At 37.2% G+C, this 20,735-nt stretch overlaps 1 protein-coding gene across 1 annotated transcript in view; it reads left to right on the top strand.

Moving 5' to 3' along the window:
- Positions 1 to 20,735, top strand: part of LOC150095284 (laminin subunit alpha-1-like) — a 1,249,242-nt gene that overhangs the window by 149,560 nt on the left and 1,078,947 nt on the right. The window contains exons 7-8 of the mRNA XM_090410638.1: positions 2,527 to 2,616; positions 14,323 to 14,440. Coding sequence (XP_090266764.1) covers positions 2,527 to 2,616; positions 14,323 to 14,440 — 208 coding nt within the window. The remainder of the gene's footprint in view (positions 1 to 2,526; positions 2,617 to 14,322; positions 14,441 to 20,735) is intronic.

Consider the following 20,735-nt stretch of genomic DNA (forward strand, 5'->3'; position numbering starts at 1 on the left):
TTTCAACTTCGCACCACACAGATTCAAAATCTGTGCATGTACCATCAACTTCCACTCTTTGTGGACACAATTCCTCTGCAATCATTAACAGCACTCCCCCTCCTGTTTTCACATCTCTATCCTTCCAGAAAATTATATATCCTTCTAATTCTATTCCCGACATCACATCACATCCTCCTCAGACAACCAAGTTTCGCTTATTCCAATTACTTTTGGGCATACTGTCTCAACCAATGCCACAAACTCAGCTGTTTTGTTTTGAATATTCCAAACGTATATAAACATAACAATCACTGTATGTTTGAGGCCATCCTGCCTGCACCAACATTCTCTATTCTGGCTGCTATACTACACCTCTCTTTTCAGTTTGACCACTCCCATTTCCCTGATCCTGACTGTGATTTCCATTCTTACCTGTCTCATCCTCACCTTTATCTTTTAAAGTTAAGAATTGGAAGAATATTGCACAGAAAAGAATAGCTAAAAATTGTTTTGCAAGTGAAAACTCATAATGAGTTGTAAACTAGAAGAATATTTGAGCATTTGAGTCTACATTTCATTTCTGAAAGCTACTCAGCTTTAATTACTTTTAAAACTTTTCTTACACACTTTTTTTTCAATATGATATTAACTTTTATCCTGCTCAAAACTAAATGATGATCACTTTCTGTTTCATATTTTCTGTATACTCTTATTTACTCCTGAACTACATCCTCTGTCCAAAAAATAAAAATAGAAAATAAGACACTGGCCAATTATAATTATTCAAATCATTTATTTCACTCAATATACTTTCCCTCAGCTTTGATACAGTATTTGGCATGGTCAATTAATTCGTTAAATGAGTTTTTTATATCAGTTTTCGGGATACTGTTGAGGGTCGTGGTTACTGCCGCTTGAACGTTTTCAATGGTGTTGTATCACTTTTCTTTCATCGGCAAATGAAGTTCAGGGAAGAGAAAGAAGTCGCAGGGTGCTAAATCAGGTGAATACAGCAAGTGATCCAACATACAAACTTGGTTTTTGCTCAAAAACTCTCACAATGTTTGAATGATGAGATGGTGCATTATCGTGCAAAAGTGACCAGCTGCCTGCATCACAATATTCACGCTGTGCGCGACGAATTCTCGCTATCAATTGCTTCAAAACTTCAAAATAAAACTCATCATTTACCATTTGGCCAGGTGGAACGAATTCTTTGTGGATAATGCCCTTGGAATTGTAGAAACAAACCAGCATTGTGTTTACTTTTGACTTCTCCAAGTGACTTTTTTTTTGGATGCCCCTCTTCTGGTGGTCTCCACTCAGCACTCTGGTGCTTTGTTTCAGGCTCATACTTAAAACACTATCATTACTTCATCACCTAATGAGCGTTTCAAGGCAGTTTGAGTCCTTATGAGTGGTTTTAATGAGGTCATTACAGTGTTCAATTCGATACTTTTTTGGTCGTCGGTTAACTTGTGGGGAACAAATCACGAATTCAATTTACGAAGGCCCAAACTCTTGGTCAAAATGTTGTGCATAGTTGATTTTGGAATCCCCAATTCATTTTCAATCAATCTCACGGATGATTTCATGTTTTCTTTGATGAAATCACACTTTTTTGGCCATCCAAAAAGTGGACTAAACTTTGCTCAGTCCAGTTTTTGGACAGACTGGCTTTACATTGTCCTCAAGTGTCTCACGACCACTTTGAAATCATTTAAACTACTCATAAACTTGAGTACGGGATAAGCATTCATCATCATATGCTTTTTGAAGCATTTGCTGCGTTTCGGTAAAACGTTTACCAAGTATAACAAAAGTCAATTACAGCTCTCTGTTTGAGACTAATTTTCCAACCATTCATCAAAACACACTGTCACTCTTGGCACTATAACTCAGCTTCTAATAAAACAAATGTCATAAACCGTTGACACAACACTAATGAAGGTTGCTGCTTTTGACAACAAAAAGAAAAAAGATACAACAGGTGGCACCACTAGTTTCTTCTATTTTCAAAAAGTTCAGTTTCTTTTTGGACAGAGAGTGTAGTGTGACAATATTCTATCAATGATAACATAGTCAATAAAACTATGTTATCGTTAAAGTCTACTCTCCATATGAATTTATTGCAAACACCATGTTGCAACATGGTGTTTGCAATAACTAGTCCATGTTCGGAAGAGGAATACAGCAGATAATTACTATTTTTAATTAATGTGAAGTTATTAGCCTCTGTATGCAAGTAGCCTAGTCATGATATTTCTTCACATGCAAATTTTTATTTTCTGACTCTTGGATAAAGGAGTAAATAAACCAAGAGTATAATTTCTTTTCATCTTTAATTTATAGATATCATGTGAATAACCATGTGAACTTAGTTTACTTGAAAAAAACAACAAAAAACAACAACTTAAAATGCTGTGTGTAGTACTTTTAATAGCTTTTTTCCCATACTTTTAATTAAAACTAATAACCTGTTTATCACAATGAAATCTTTTGGTGATAATGAAAAATCTGATTTCAAGGCATTTGCATTTCTAGTATTTCTATTCTCTGAAAGATATTTCAATTGGAGGTCAGTGTGTTTGTTATGGGCATGCAAAAGATTGTCCTCCTGATCCAACATCTGGGGTAAGTTTCAGTTTTGTATGGAGCATATTATTATCATTATATATTGTATTTGACAAAAAATTACATTCTTGTTTTTATTTGTATTAATCATCAAAAACGTTAGTTTGCTTATGAAGCAATTTCCCATCTAGCTGTTTTATAAGGAGTAAAGTTTACTTCTCTACAAGTTTGCTTGAATATCTCATAATATGGAGCTCACTTTCTAGAAATTATATATTGATGGTGAGAGTAACTTCCTACACTAATTTCAGCATTATATCATTTACTGGTATAGGGGGGAGGGGCTGAAAAGTTCTGATAAACACCTAAAAGAAAAATAATAGTAAAGCAATTGATATAACCACAAGAAAGAACATATCTTAAAACCCTTTAACCCTCCCCCCCCCCCATGTTTCATCAAATTGTAGTAATTTGTTTTTTTTCTTTTAGGATATATAAGAAGACATGTCAGAGGGTTTGAAGAAATTTGAAGACACAGTGGTGCAGCTGTCAGCAAGTTTTTCTTGCTGCAAGAAAAGTCCACAGCTGAGATTTGCCGAACTATGTGTGAGGCTTTAGGGAAATATGTCCCAACATATCCAACCATTGCCAGATGGGTGGCCAAGTTTAAAACTGGACATCCTGAGACAGTTTTAAACTTGTATTAATGCCTTCAGGAAGATCTTTCACAGTGATCACACCTGAAAACATCGATGCAGTGCATGCCATGATCCTTGATGATAGACAAATACCAGCCAAAAACATTGCAAAGACTCTGGGGATATCCAGGGAACAAGTTGGGGTCATTATCCACCAAAATCTTGACATGCAGAAGCTCTCAGTGAAGTGGATCCCCAAATGTTTGAATGTCGACCAGAAGAGAGAACATGTGCTGTTATCTCAAAGGATTTTGGTTCATTTTGAGAAATCAGGTGTAAATTTTTTGGCTTGTATTGTGACTTTTAGTAAAACAGGGCTTCATTACCATGACTCAGAGACCAAAAAACAGTCAATGGAGTGAAGACACAAAGGTTCTCCACAGCCAAAGTTCCAATCCCCAAAATCAGCAGGGAATGTTCTTGCCATTGTCTTTTGGGATATGAATGGTGTAATCCTTACCAAGTACCTCAAAAAAAGGTGAAACTGTTACAGAAGCAGTTTATTCAACAGCTCTGAAGGAATTGAAGGATGTACTGAAGGAAAAAAACACCATAGGAAACTGAGTAGAGGCATATTGCTTTTGCAGGACAGTGCAGTGCACCTGCTGACACTACTCATGAAACCCAACAGATAATACATAACTTGGGCTTTCACTGTCTGCCTCACTCATCCTATTTTCCAGACCTGGCCACATCTAACTACTTCCTGTTCCCATTTAAAGAAACACTTGAAAGGAACAAAATTACCATGAATGATGAAGTCATATTTGTAGTTGAGGACTGGTTTGTGCAACAAGGAAAAGACTTGTTTTCTTAGAGGGATGCAGTGTTGTAACAAGTGTATAACACTTTGTGGGGAATATGTAGAATAATGTATAAGTTACATGGTTCTACTTTAATTCCTTCATGGTAATTATCACAACTTTTCAGCACACCCCTGGTATTAACAGCAGATCTATATGAGGTCAAAAAGACTCATTATTGGTGGTACATACTGTTACACACAAAGACACCAAACTGTGTTTTAAACTCATTCAGTGTATTCACACACTCATAACACCCAAGTAATGCATTCCACTCACCAATTGCTTGCCATGTAAAGAACCTCTCTCTTCACTCCTTTGTTCACACCCTCCTTATATAGTGGTGAATATATATATATTATATATATATATAAAAAGTGGTGAGGATAACCCAGACGATTGCTGCAATACTGAGAAGGACGCTGACCTGCAGAGATAAGAGTTATTGTTCCATTGTATAAGAACCTGATCAGACCACACTTAGACTATTGTTTTCAAATTTGGTCCCCAGGATATGAAGGGGATAAATTGACTGTGGAAAGGTTACAAAGGCAGATAACAAAGATAGTTTCAGGACTGTACAATGTTAGTTATGAGGATTGGCTGAAGGAATGTGGACTACAGAGCTTGTTAGATAGAAGAAGTGATGTGATTGAGACTCTTAAACTGTTGAGGGGTAGTTACAGGGTTGACACTGGGGAGTTCTTTCGCTTGATGGAACAGCGGGAAGGAGCGATGCAACTTCCAGGGTGGCAAAAGGAAGCTGTGAGCAAGAGAGTGAGGAGTGGTTTCTTTGCATGGAGGGTGGTTGAAACGTGGAATGCATTGTCTGATAGAGTGGCCAGAGCAAGAATGGTAAATGAGTTCAAGGAGTGGTATGATAGACTGTTTCCTAGGAAGGACCTCTCACAGTATATTAATTCTGTGATGACTAATAAAGAGCATAATGTGCTTTCCTGGTGAAACAATGAAACAAACAAATAATTTGTTGCAGAAAAGGAAAGAGCACGCATCTAAACTAGTGGTAGTTGTGGGCACAAATGACTTAGTTGAGGAATTTTTTGTGGCAGGTGAAGTATAATAGTATTGTTGGAAAAGTCCTTAGGGTGTTGCCTAGATATGACAATAGTGAATTGAGAAGGAGACAGAGATATTGAATATATGTGGCTGAGTTGTGTGAGGCAAAGGGAGATCAGTTTGTAAATCTATGGAGTGAATTTGAAGGAAAGTTAGAATGATTTAACATTGATGGATTGCATTTGAATGAGTTTAGTGCTGAGCATTTGGAAAGGCTGTTGTTTTCTGAGGTCAAACAGATTCAAGAAGTTAATGTAGTAAATGATCAGAGTGTACTTGTGAAGCAGGACAGCACAACTAAATGGATTGTATGACAGGAGGAAGATGGATACAAGGCTGAAGATGTGGTTGCAGTAGCACAAGTTAATGAAATGCATGAAGGTAAGGATGATATAGGTAAGAATGGAAATCAGAGTCAGAATCAGGGAAAGAAGGAGTGGTTAGACCAAAGAGAGAGAGAGAGAGAGGAAGGAGTGTAGCATCTCTCTTTGGTGTGACCATTCCTAAAGAGGAATGATGTTCTGGGGTTGTCAGAACATAGCAGATAGAAAAGAGAATGGGTTTGGTGTTGGTATAGTAGCTAGAATAGAGAATAATGATGAAACTGTTATTTTTGACCACAAGAACTATAGTAAAGACTATAATATTGACTTCTATTTGGGTTTTTAGGTCAGATTTATTTTCAAACTAAGTTATACCAACTAGTTTCGCCAACTATAGCTGTTGGCTTTTTCAGGGTAAAAGATATATAAATGTAAGACCACTTAAACACTAAAACTGTTACACTAAAACTGTAAATGGACCGAATACAATTGCATTTTTACAAAAACAGAACGCGTACATCACACTCATAGAGCGTGTATGATCTCACTTGTTGTTATGTAGGAACGTTCTATAATTTGTAGCAAAATTTAATACTGGCAAGTTTAAAGATCTAATGAGGGTCTTGCAGATCTCAGGCAGACTTAATCCTTGGTTTCTATTTAGGTTTTGTTTTGAACAAATAACTGTTGTGGCTTCTTTTATCATTCGGGAGCAGAAATCCTCCTCTAAGTAGGGCATGGAGCTTTTATCCCATTCTATGGTATGGTTTGTCCTAGAGAAATGAAAGGCTAACCCCGATTTGTCTTCTCTATTATTGTTTACCTCCCCTATGGAAAGCTAAAAATTTTCTCCTTTTTTCCTGATTTCAAAACTTCTAGAAGTCTGGCCAATATAGTTCAAGCTGCATGAGCAGGGAATGTTGTAGACTCCAGCATATTTGTAAAAACGATGACTATCTTTCAGAGATCTTAAGAATCAGTGGATGGTCTTTGAAGGTTTAAAAGCCACTCGTATTCCATGTGACTTGAGGAGTCTGGCAATTTTATTGGAAACTGTCCCTGTATACGGAATTACGATAGTGGAATTATAATGTCTATCTTCAGGCTGTCTTTGTGGGGGGGGGTCACAGAAAAGTATCTTGTGGATCAATTTTCTAGGATAACCATTCTTTGTAAGGTTATTTGATATCAGGGATAGTTCATCTTTGAAGTCTTTATCATCTGTCGTAATGAGAGAGGCTCTATTTTTTAGCATGTGTACAATGCTAAATTTCTGAGAAATGTGATGTGAAAAATTGAAGTGCAAGAATTGACCTCTATTGATTGGTTTGTGATAGACTGTAAGGCTGATGCATTCATCTGTTTGTTGTGAGTTACATACGTAACTCAACATTTCATGGAGAAACTAAGCAACATCTCGATCTCCAATACAGATTTTCTGGCAAGCCTGGATGTTACATCTTTATTCCAACGTTCCAGTAGAGGAAGTAATCGACATTTTAAGAAGCTTCTTCCCGGAAAGACATAACTTCTTTGTTCCATCATTGTTTAAAATCCAACTTTTACTATGGAATAAAACTATATATCAACAATTATCAGGGCTTGCAATGGGAAGCTCTCTTTCTCCACCTTGTGCAGATCTCTTCATGGAGAAATTTGAGAGTAAAATTTTATCTCAACTAGACCCTAACCTGCAGTGTGGTGGAGATACGTGGATGACATTTTTATTGTTTGAAAAAACACTGAAAAGGATCTGTTCGAGTTTCTAAGCAAGATCAACTCTTTGCACCACAAAATTAAATTCACTTTAGAACTTGAGAAAGATAACCAATTACTATTTCTGGACACTTTAATTAAGAAACAAACAGATGGACGCATCAGCCTTACAGTCTATCGCAAGCCAACCAATACAGGTTGATTCTTGCACTTCACTTCTTCACACCACATTTCTCAGAATCGTAGAATTGTACATATGCTAAAAAAAAAAATAGAGCCTCTCTCATTACAACTGATGATGAAGACCTCAAAGATGAGCTATCCCTGATATCAAATAACCTTACAAAGAATGGTTATCCTAGAAAATTGATCCACAAGATACTTTTCTATGACCCCCCCCCCCACAAAGACAGCCTGAAGATATACATTATAATTCCACTATCATAATTCCGTATACGGGGACAGTTTCCAATAAAATTGCCAGACTCTTCAAGCCACATGGAATACGAGTGGCTTTTAAACCTTCAAAGACCATCCCCAATTCTTAAGATCTCCAAAAGACAGTCATCCTTTTTACATATATGCCAGAGTATACAACATCCACTGCTCATGCGATTTGAACTATATTGGCCAGACTTCTAGAAGTTTTGAAATCAAGAAAAAGGAACACATAGGAGACGTAAACAATAATAGAGATGACAAATTGGGGTTAGCCTATCATTTCTCTGGAACAAACCATACCATAGAATGGGACAAAAGCTCCGTGCCCTACTTAGAGGAGGATTTCCACTCCCGAATGATAAAAGAAGCCACAACAGTTATTCGTTCAAAACAAAACCTAAATAGAAACCAAGGATTAATTCTGCCTGAGATCTGCAAGACCCTCATTAGATCTTTAAACTTGCCAGAATTAAATTTTGCTACAAATTATAGATCGTTCCTACATAACAGCAAGTGAGATCATACACGCTCTATGCGTGTGATGTACGCATTCTGTTTTTGTAAAAATGCAATTGTATTCGGTCCATTTACAGTTTTAGTATAACAGTTTTAGCGTTTAAGTGGTCTTACATTTATATATCTTTTACCCTGACGAAGCCAACGGCTATAGTTGGTGAAACTAATTGGTATAACTTTGTTTGAAAACCTAAAAACCCTAATAGAAGTCAATCTTTCCTTAGAATAGAGAATGTTAGTGCTGGTAGAATGGCCTCAAAGACACATGGATTGTTATGTTTGTACACAAATGTAAGGAGTATTTGAAACAAGAGAGCTGAGTTTGTTTGCATTCATTGAGTCAGTGTGACCAAATATAATTGGAATAAGTGAAACTTGGTTGACTGGGGAGGATATGATGTAGGGAATAGAAATGGAAGGATATATAATTTTCTGAAGAATAGGAATTTGGAAAGAGCAGCAGGAAGCGCTATTAATGATTGCAGAGGAATTGTGTCCAGAAAGTGTGGAAGTTGAGAGTACATGCACAGATTTTGAATCTGTATGGTACGAAGTTGAAATTAACAGGCTGGTATATCTGACAAGATGCTGTTATAGGCCATGGAATGTAGAGAATACTGTTGTGAAATGTTAAGGCATGTGAAAAAAGAAAGTGATCCTGATGGGAGACTTTAATTATAAGAATATAGAATGGAAAGAGGAGATAGTGTATGGGAACAAGGAGAGCGAGTTTGTTGAATTTCTGAGAGATAAGTATCTTAAGCAGCACTTGATTGAAGCAACTAGAGGCTTTAATGTTTTGGATCTGGTGATAACTTCACAACTTCCTCTTCCTATGGCTAGCCACAGTCCAGGTGATCACTTCATGATTTCTTTTACCAACTGGAGTGAAATGCAAAGCCCCACTCTCAGGCACATCCTCTGACAAAATTATCAAATCTAAAATTTTCTATCCTTGTATTCTCTCCTCTACATACTTCCTGAGATAGTTGTTTCTCAGGAACTCAATAAATTCATTTTCCTTATTCCTAAATGCCATCTCTTCATTCCCATGCATACTGCCTAATTAAAATCATCCATTATAATCACCCTTCCCTAGTTTACTAACATAAGTTGCTTATACTGCAAAATTATTTCATCTCCCTTATTTATGATGCTTCTAGCATTTGTAAACAAACACAGCAATTCACTTTTAATTCTCGTAGAAAGCCTTAGACATCAGTTAAACTTATTAAATAACTTAAGGAATTTACAACGTTCAAAGGATATAAACTAAATTAAACTTTAATCTATATTTCCAATATTTCGGCAACGTCACATTGCCATCTTCACAGGAACTTAAAATAAAGACATGTGCATGCAAGACGAAGCAGGAAGCTATTGTTTCTCCTAAAAGTCCTGATGGTGCCCCCTAGCGGGCTATGTAGGTATTCTTGGCCGTTGGGCTGAAGGTCTTCTGATGTAACTCTCCAAAATTTGGGGCACTCTCATGCAACCAAATTTGTTGAGGTTGGCATGTTTCTTAGGGCTGAGGCTGATTCCATGAATAGCCTTTCAAATTTGAATTTATTACGGTGTATTACTGTGGCTTTCTTCCACCATATTCTGTGGCGTGTATCCAGAGCATGGTCTGCAAGACCAGAGTGGCTTTACTGGTGAAACCGGATGTAGTCCTTGTGTTCTGAAATTCTGATATTCGCTGTCCTGCCTGTTTGGCTAAAGTAGGACAGCTTACAGCTGCAAGATACCTGGTATACACCAGGTAGGGGATATGATGATCCAAAATGAACGTGGGATCCACCACCTTCCAAACCGCATCGTCAACAATATTACACTGGATGCAGCTTGTGTTCTCACCAAAGCAAGACCACCAAAAACTAACATATCCAATAAGGAATATAAATCTCTGCAGGAATTGAAGAAAAACAAAGAATTAGTCATCACCAAAGCAGATAAAGGTAATGCCACAGTAGTACTTAACCAAACGGATTACACAGGTAAGCTTAATACTGTATTATTAGATTGGGCTACTTACCTCCCTATTGAATACAATCTCACCAACTTACAAATTAGGAAACTCCACAGGCTCCTTAAGAAGGTCACTTCTTGGCATGTAGAAGTCACTAACAAATTAAAACTGTTTAACTTCATAACCTCCCCCCCCCCCATATATATTGACTCCCAAAAATACACAAAGAAAATGTGCCATTACGTCCCATAGTGGATGGCATTGATTCCACCACATACAAATTAGCTAACCATTTGGCCAAAGCGCTCACACACTATACTGGCACCACACCATCACACATAAAAAAACTCAGCCCACTTCAAAGTCAGCATAGAAAACCTTACACTCCAACATACTGACATAATGGTCAGTTTTGACGTCTTCTCCTTATTCACAAATGTCCCACCCAAAGAAACCTTAGAGCTAATCCAAGCTAAATTTCCTCCCGATATCTCAGCCCTATTTCAGTTCACAATGAACTCAGGCTATTTCGTTTGGCAGGGAAAATTCTACAAACAAATAGAGGGGACAGCCATGGGTTCACCACACTCCCCACCCTTGGCCAACATCTTTATGGAGACTTTTGAAGAAAAAACCTTAAACTCTGCCCCACAAAAACCAACCATATGGCTTTGCTACATTGATGATGTTCGCTATTTGGCCACATGGCTCTGATACACTCCTTAGACACACTAGTCACCCAGCAGCCTGATGGAACCTTGTTTTCTCAGTTTGTAGAAAACCCTCCCATACAGGCAGATACATTCACCAACAATCCCCCCTCCCCCTCACAACAATATGGAGTTATTAAGACACTACACAACAGGGCTAAACTTATCTGTTCAAATGACAATGCCCTAACCACAGAACTAAACCACATCTTCAACACTTTCTCAGCCGATGGCTACCCCCCCCCCCAAAATCCAAAAAATATTGAAACCAGTAAACCACAACTCCCCTCCCCCTTCACAACAAGGATTACTCTAAATCCATTACCATTCTCTATGAGGCACCTCGGAAATAATTACCAAAGTCCTAAAAAAACATGACTTGACCTCATGTTACAGACCATATAAAAAATTGGCATCCCTTATCTGTTCCACTAAAGACCAACCACTTCCCCTAGACCTACCTGGTGTATACCAGGTCTCTTGCAGCTGTAAGCTGTCCTACTTTGGCCACACAGGCAGGACAGCGAATATCAGAATTTCAGAACACAAGGACTACATCCGGTTTCACCAGTGAAGCCACTCTGGTCTTGCAGGCCATGCTCTGGATACACACCACAGAATATGGTGGAAGAAAGCCGAAGTCATACACCGTAGCAAGTTCAAATTTGAAAGACTTTTCATGAAATCAGCCTCAGCACTAAGAAACATGCCAAACTTCAACAAATTTGGGTTGCATAAGACTGTCCCAAATTTGGGAGACTTACATCAGAAGACCTTCAGCCCAACGGCCAAGAATACCTACCTAGCCCGCTAGGGGGCACCATCAGGACTTTTAGGAGAAACAATAGCTTCCTGCTTCGTCTTGCATGCACATGTCTTTATTTTAAGTTCCTGTGAAGATGGCAACGTGACGTTGCCGAAATATTGGAAATATAGATTAAAGTTTAATTTAATTTATATCCTTTGTATGTTGTAAATTCCTTAAGTTATTTAATAAGCAAATTCACTTTTAATTCTATAACTAGTTCTTCCCATGCCACTTGTTGGTTTTGATTTCCTTATACCTAATAATGCTAGAGTCATCTTGTTTTCTAATTTCTCCTTCATTACTATACTGGTCACTCTCCTAGTTTGAATGTTATCTTTCTCATGCTGTTGCTCTGTGCATCTCTTTTTTTCTTATATTTATGTAATCTCTCTCTCTCTCTCTCTCTCTCTCTCTCTCTTTCCCTGTATTCATCATCCTGTTTAATTTCTCTGGTCATCTGTTTCACCCCAAATCTCTTCATCTCTTTCTCATTCTAGGTATAGAGTTTGCTATTGTTGTGAACAAAAGATTTCTTAATAACTAGCTCATTTGATATGTCTTTTTGTATCAATGTTATTGTCTCAAGTGGTTTCATAGTTTGTCATAATCATTTACCACATAAATTATTTTCCCATTGAAACTTCCACATATACTATTTTCTCAAACTAACTTCATGATCACTCACCACTGTAGACAAGGATGTCTCGATGATAATCACTTCCTCTGATCCTATAACTAAATCCAAGAGTATTATTTATCCTTTAATGTATGTGAGTTGCACATTAACATGACTTCATGTGAATGGATTTAAACAATATTCATATGAAACAGTATTCATAATAAAGATGTTTTGATACTTACACTTATTAGCACCAATAAATACATGTCTTGGGAGAGATTTCATCAGCAACTTGTCCCATTATTAGCAGAAAAATGGCAACCTATATTCAATTTGTGGATAAGATTGCTCAAGTTCTTCACAAATTGAGATCAAGAATGGCTTGTTGTCTGAGTTATGTGAGACAAAAAGGTGTACATTTCATGAATGTATGTGGCAAATGTGAAGAGAAGTTTAAATGGTTTAAGATAAATGGACAAATTAATTCAAATTAAGATAATTTGAATGGGTTTGGTGTGAGATAGCTCGATTATCTGCTCTTCCTAAGATGGTCTTCTCAGGGGCATGGTAAATCAAGTGTGGATAATGATTAGAGAGAGAGAGAGAAACTGATCTTGAGAAGCAGATGGTGTAAGAATAGGTTTATTATTATTAGCATCAGACCTCCATAGCCTCGAAAAAAGATTGATTGTGGAGGTCCCCATCATTGTGCACGCATGCACACGCACGCACGCGCGCGCGCGCGCGCGCACACACACACACACACACACACACACACACACACATAGAGCTCATTGGACTGTGATTTAAACTCATTTGTTGCTTCCACACTTGCCACAGTCTTAGGTAATGCATTTCACTCACCAGCCATTCTCCATGTAAAGGACCTGCTCCTTATAGGGAGCAGGTTAAATTTGGTGTGGGGGGAGACAGAAAATGAAAAATATCTTCATAGAATAACTTCCACATTTATCTTGTTCTGGGAGCATTCCCTCCTTACAAATTTATCTATCTTAATCATATTCCCCTCCTCATCCTGTTCATAAGACTTGAAAATTCTAGAGATCAGTTATCTATTCGCAGCCTCATCAAGGTCTTATATATATCTACCCATCAGTGTTTTTCTTATCCTTTCCATAATCTCCTGTGATGTCTTCACAGTTTTAGTAGTATATCTCAAGAAATATACTACTAAAGTTTATCTCGAGAGAGATATACTACCAGTTTATGCCTCCAATAAACAGGGTTTTGGTCTCACCCCAGTTGATAAAATTCATCAAATGATATCAAAAATCCATACCATAACATGATATAAATCAATCTTGTTAATTAGAGAGTGGGTATGCTATCCATCTGGTCAGCAAGGCCAGTACCTATTCCTTGTCCTCATCCTCTTATACAGTATGGCTTCTTTGTTTTGGAGGAGATTCCCTAAAATTTCCATCATAATTTTAGATGCTATTTTGTAGAGAACAGTCCGTTTGACCATTTATTTCTCTCTGTTTTACCACGTCATTTCCATAGATTCTATTCTCTGACATATTGATTCTTAGTGTCTCTTATTCAGTTACTTCCATGAATATTTGCTCATCCAGATTTTCTTCTTTAATTTTATCACTCTCCTCTCCCTTAGACTCAGTATACTAATATTACATTCTCTTCATGCTTCATCTCTGCAGCATCTCTTCTTCTTGTTCTAAAGAAGAGACATTGCATTGTCTTCATTCATTAATCTCTGCAACATCTCTTCTTTAGAACAAGTGGCTTCCAACAAACTACACTCTCCAGGCAAGAAAAAAAAGTTATCAGTAATATTCCTTGTACCTATATGTTGGTCCATCAATAGGTGAGTCAAAAAAAGGGTGCAGTTTTATTTTAATAGCAAAGACATTTACAAAAGGTTCAAAACTTATAGTAAAGTTTTGAACCTTTTGTAATGGATTTGCTGAAAAAAGTAGTTTTTTAAAGTTTTGCATTCTACAGATATTTGAGTTTGTATAATGTCCAATATTAGAATATTTTACTATATTTGTATTTATATTTATATTTAGGTTAGTTTTAAAATATAATTTTTTACCCCATTCAGTTACTTCGATGTAAATGTGAGCACAATACTTGTGGAGAAAGCTGTGAAAAATGCTGTCCACTTTTCAATCAGAAACCATGGCGTGCTGGAACCAGTAATGATGGTGCCATCTGCGAACGTTAGTATTTTAAGAGTTTTGGTATCTTCAAGAAGAAATATTCTTTCTAAAAATCTATTTAAGAGAGAAATTATTATAAAATTATAATCAACTTAGTTAATTAATTTAATTAGTAAATGATAATTTAATTCTATCTGTCTCTCCCGTAGTCCTTAATGGACTGTTAGGTCACTCATGGCTGAGCCATGAATGTCTAATGGGCGGTGATTAAGTCAGATGGTGCCCATCTCTTCTTCTGTCTTTATCTATATCCTATGGCTGTATCCTGTATGTTCATGGGTTCGGTTTTTTCCTGTTTGTGGGATGAAAACCCCCAGGATAAACTGGGGAAAAAACCCTGATGTCCAAGACCGGCTAACTTGGCTATGGCTGAGGAAGATCCTTCAGCTCCTTGCATCACTGATGAGAATCGAACCTAGGACACTTCTTCCCCAGGCCTGTGGTTGCGAAGCGCACAGCCACTAGGCTAACTGCGCAGACGATAATTTAATTTTATTATTTTTATTATTATTAACTGGGCAGGTATGGTTCTTAGAGTCATTGTGGGAGGCCCACATTGAATATTATTTACAATCTCACTTCACATGAAGCTCTTGTACTGATAGCGCACACATAACTGCCTCTGGTAACCTATTCCGTTCATCTGCATTCTCCAGAGGGGGGGGGGGGTAATCTTTGCATCCTTGTTAATCACATTTTTATTTGACTTTCAGGAGTGACACCTTGTTTTTTTCCTCTCTTGTTGTGTATTGAAAATTTTTTTCTGCATATTTTCTATATCTCCCGTCCCACTTTCCTCAGCAACTTATATGTTTCTATCATATTTCCTTTTGTCTACCTACCAACCAAATTTTACAACCCAGATGCCTATAGTCTATCTTTAAAAAGAGTGTTCCACAGACATGTTACCATCTTGTGTTTGCATAATTTTCTCTACAATGTTTTCAACTAAATCTGATCATAGTAGTCCATATGCAGTATCGGAATCTTATAAAGAGATATAATAACTTTCTTATCCTTACTTGGGAGTGTTTTTTTCAACATCTCTAAAATCATTCCATCAGGGCCAGAAGACTTTTTAGTATCCAAGTTATTTAGTAGTATTCTGATGACTTTTTGTTGAAAAACTATAGGAGGTATAAGGTGCTTGGATTCTGGTATAATATGAGGTGATCTATGCAGGAGTTTGAGGAAAAGAGTGATGCCAGGAGGTCAGCTTGAATTAAGTAACAGTGGCACCATTCGGATGAGACATAAGCGGAAGTGCAGGAGAGTAGAAGTTGCATTCAATGGCCTTAGCAAGTGACCAGAAGGTATGGCTCACATTTGGACAGGATGCATATTTTCTGCATAGCCTTTATGAAATTGGATTTGGATCTCCTGATTATTGATTTGCATATGTTGCATGCTTTGGTATAGGCACAATATGAAACTGGAGTTCTTGATGTGAGCCAAATGCAGTAAACTGAATTTTTTTCTTTGACTGCTTTGACACATTTTCAGTTGAACGAGGGCTTGGAGAGTGGATGTGGATTATGAGTTGAATGGGGGGATGAAGGCCTTCATACCACTGAGAATAATTTCTGTGACTCATTCACAGCAGGTGTTAGGGTCAGATAAATGGAAACAATAGTCAGACCAAAGAAAAGAGGAGCAGAAATTCTGGAGGGCAACCAGAATTGGCTTCTTTGTAGTGCCAGAGGATGCAAAGTTGGGAGTGGTTGGAGGAGGGACATTTTGTGAGAGAAGAGACTTTGTATGAGACTATGGTCTCAGTTGCCAAGAGGAGAGGTGACCTCTACGGTGTATCTGGAAGGAGAACTGGTCAAAAAAGAGATCCATATTTGGAGAGTGAAGAGGATTATCAGGACTTTGAGTGGATAGATGTGCAATTTGTTTTAGGTCATTACTTATTGCAAAGACTTCTGCTTCTCATTTTGCTTGGTTGTTGTGTTAGATTAGGGGTACCAGTTGGAACTGTGGATGTTGATTTTGCCCAGGAAGATGACTTCACTATTTGGATAGCTGGGTTGCAGGTGGTCAAGTTTCATGGAAAGGAATTTGAAGAGATCTGAGTGGTTATTAGTGTTTGGAGATCAGGCAAATGCAACAAACTCTGCCATGGAATCCTTAGGGGTCTCATGCCAGTCCCAAGCCTGGATAAAGGAGGAGGGTCGGTCAGATGAGTGTTGATGCTCTGCCTGTAAAGAAAAAAAAAAAAACGATTGCTATTGATATCTATACAATCAACAGCTAAAACATGCTGGCTTGGACTTTGCCTGGATCAACAAGCCTGCAATACGAATCAAGTAATCGGGATTGGATCAAAAAATGGGATACTGAAAGGAAACAGAAACTGAAACTAACAGAACTATTATCAGTAGGAATATGGAACGTGCAGACACTTTGGAGGTCAGAAAAATTAGAATTACTTTGCGAGGAAATGAAGAGACATCAGTGTGATATACTAGGACTGGCGGAGATGCGATGGACATTATCAGGAGAGATAAATGGATGCTAAGTCATATGGTCAGGGCATGACACCAAGCACGAAGCAGGAGTTGGCTTCCTTTTTAACAAAAGAGCTCTAGAGAGCTGTAAGCTACAAACCAGTCAATGAACGAATATAGTAGCAAGATTTCAAGCAAAACCATTTAATATATCAATAGTCCAAATATATGCACCCACATTTGACAGCACAGATGAGGATATTGACTTATTTTACAAAGATCTGACAGAGACAATAGAAACAATGCCAGGAGATTGGATTGCCAAAGTCAGAATAGATAATGATGGTTGTGAAAGAGGCATGGGAAAATATCGTTTTGGAGAAAGAAATGAACGAGGCGAAAAAATGTTAAAATTTGCTGTGGACCACGAGATGATGATCTGTAACACAAGATTCCAGCAAAAGGAATGTAGAAAATGGATGTGACGATCAAATGATGGGAAAACCAAGAACATGATTGATATGATTACAATTAAAAGAAGATGGATAACATCAGTACAGCAGTGTTGAAAATTTCAAGGAGCGGATATAGACCTGAATCATAGTTTAGTAATTGCAAACATCAAGTTGAAATTAAAAAGAATATATAAACCCCATCAGAAACAGAGATACAGCAAGAATAAGTGAAGCAGAAATAGGAAGAAGGTACAGAACAGTGTTAGAAGAGAAACTTAAGTGTGGACAAAGAAAAAAATTTGAATCTAAGAGTGAAAATGAAAATGAAGAAAATGAGTGAAAAAAGTAATGAAGGCGATAGAAGATGCAGTTGAAGAAACAGTACCAGAAGAAGAGCAGATCAAGAAGAAATGAATGAGACAAGAAACACTGAAGTTAGTACAGGAGAAGAGAATGTTGAAGATGAGAAGGGATACATCAGAACAAATAGAGGAGAAATATAGAAGAAAGTGTAATGAGGTGAAAAAAGCAGTCAGAATGGATAAGATAAATGGTTAGAAGCCCAATGCAATCATATAGAACAGCACTACGAAGAACATAAAACTAGGGAGGTGTACGAAATAATTAGAACCATTAATAGAAGGTGGCAACCAAAACAGACCACAATTAAAGATGAAAAAGGCAAATATTGATGAATAAAGATAAAATTGTACAGCGGTGGGAAAGATACTGTAGTAAGTTATATGAAGAAAAACTAGATTTAGATAGCGTTGGGAAACTGACTGAAGAATTGAAGCAGATATCACCAGCTGGTAATGAGTATGGTATGATATGAACATTTTAAGAGAAGAGGTAGAAAAAGCAGTATAAAACACAACAAGAGTACTGGTAACAATAACATCACTGGAGAAATGATTAAATATGGTGGTGAAAGTATGGTTACAGAAATACACCAGCTATGTAATATGGTATGGAAAGAAGAGAAAATGCCAGAGGAGTGGGTGAAATCGATATTAGTGACGTTACACAAGAAAGGAAATAAGCTAGAATGTTAAAATTATAGAACAATTAACCTTGACAAGTCACCTTGGTAAAGTGATGATGATGATATTGACAGAAAGATTGAGAACACAAGCAGGATTTAGGAAAGATAGAACTAGAATTCAACAGATTTTGACAATGCGGTTAATAGCAGAGAAAATTAGGAGAAAAAACAAAAACATATATACTTGCTTTGTTGATTTTCAGAAGGCATTTGACAGTATTGACCAGAAAGGGACATTAGCAGTGCTAGAATCCTATGGAATTGATAGAAAACTAATAGCTATATTAAAAGATGTTTATCAGAATGCAGTTGCAGTAGTTAGAATAGGTGATGATTTGGGGAAATGGTTTAGAACAAGCAGAGGTACTAGACAAGGGGACCCAATATCACCATGCATTTTCATTGCACATTTAGAAAGAGCAATTGATAATATGAAGGAAGATGCAGAAGGAATATCAGTGCATGGGATGAGAATTAACAATCTGAGATTTACAGATGACATTGTGATTATTGAAGAAAATGAAAGAGAACTACAAAAAACACTGAAACTGTTAAATGGGGAAGGGAAGAAATTTGGACTTGTTATGAACTTGGAAAAAATGAAGACAATGGTATTTGGTGAGAAGAACATGAAACAAAGGATACAAGTGGATGGAATTGACATTGAAAATGTAGAACAATTCACATATTTGGGATGTAAAATGACGTATGATTTAGACCAGGGGTTCCCAACCTTTTTGTTTCCTAGAGCACATTCTAAATTACCGATAGGGCGACGGGCACCATCTATTTTTTCAAGCAAATTTTTTTAATTCGTTTGTTAAATGAATACATACAAAGTTTACATTATAATCAAATGTTTTATTACTTAAAAGTTTACATTATATAAAAATTTAAATATATATATGTAAGTTAGTGTGAGCAGAATATGATGATATTCCAGTTCTTAAACTGGAATGAACAACTTCGAATGCGTCTACTTTACATTGTATGCATTTAATATTCGTCATGTGTCATTAACATATGCGTCATATAGCATGCCATGAATTATTAAGTGATTATTTCAAACTATACGGCACACGGTTGAACAGCGGCAGGCACACACAAATTGGTCGGCGGGCGCCATGGTGCCCGTGGGCATAGGGTTGGGAACCTCTGATTTAGACTGTAAAAAAGAGATAAAGATCAGGATTGCAAAGGGAAGAACAAATCTGAAGGCCATGGATAACATCTGGAAAAGTAAAGTGATCAGCTTGCAAACAAAACTAAGAGTACTGGAAAAATGCATCTTTAGAGGTGTACTGTATGGATCTGAAACATGAGTAATAAATAAGGAATCAAGAAAAAGACTTTTGGCATTTGAAAGAACTTGTTATAGTTCGCCCTCCAATTAGAGATCCTGCGACACTTCTGCACATGTCAGAAAAAGGAGAATCCATTATGATAATAGGATAATTATGATAATAGGAGAGACCTACAAACGGTGGGCAAACTATACAGGAAGATTCTAAGAATAGGATGGGTACAGAAAATCACAAATGAAGAGCTCTATCAGAAGATACAACCAAAAGAGAATCTAATGCAGAAGATTATAAAACAGAAGCTGCAAATAATTACAGTTTCTGTTCCTCACTCATTCAGCATCTGCAGAATAAGTGAGGACCAGAAAATAAAGACTTTCATGTTTGGTATTATGAATGGTGTAAACAGAAGAGGTAGACTATACAGAGAATGGATAGACAACCTAAAGGACTGGTGTGGAATGGGTGTACAGAAACTGTGACACTATGTACTGGACAAAGAAAGGTAGAAGAAAATAGTGAAGGAGGCATTGGACACCAACGGGCAGTGAGCCCATGGTTCGTGATGATGATGAAATGCAACAAATGAAGGTTACTAAATGGGACAAGGAAACCTTAAGCCAGTGAAGGTCAAAAGAAGGAGATTCTAAATTAGCCATTCTCTGGCAGGCTGTGTCAAATTTCACAAAGGCACAGGAGCCACCCTTGTGGTGAAAAGAATTATGAAGGTGTGTTATTTGGGCAGTGGAGGTGAACAACAGTAGATGTAGCTGTGATCTGGGTTTCTGTTCAGAAATAAGATGCCTGGCCTGGAAGACTGCAAGTGATGGTGTTTATGTTAATGCCATGGATGTTAGTAAAGTGGAGGTAAAAGTGAGTTTTTAGTGATGAGATTCTGGTATGGTTTGTATGTTGTGGCTGTTTGTAATGTGACTTTTTTTGATGGGATTAGTTTATGAGGGTGATTTCCTTTTGTTGCAATGTTGCTGTTATTGTTTTGTGAGAATCTTTATTACTTTGAATAGAAGGAAGATATGGCGGGAG

This window comes from Typopeltis vanoorti, chromosome 20 (genome assembly GCF_054136105.1).
Source record: "Typopeltis vanoorti isolate ZY-2024b chromosome 20, IOZ_Tvanoo_1.0, whole genome shotgun sequence".
Taxonomy (NCBI): Eukaryota; Metazoa; Arthropoda; class Arachnida; order Uropygi; family Thelyphonidae; genus Typopeltis; species Typopeltis vanoorti.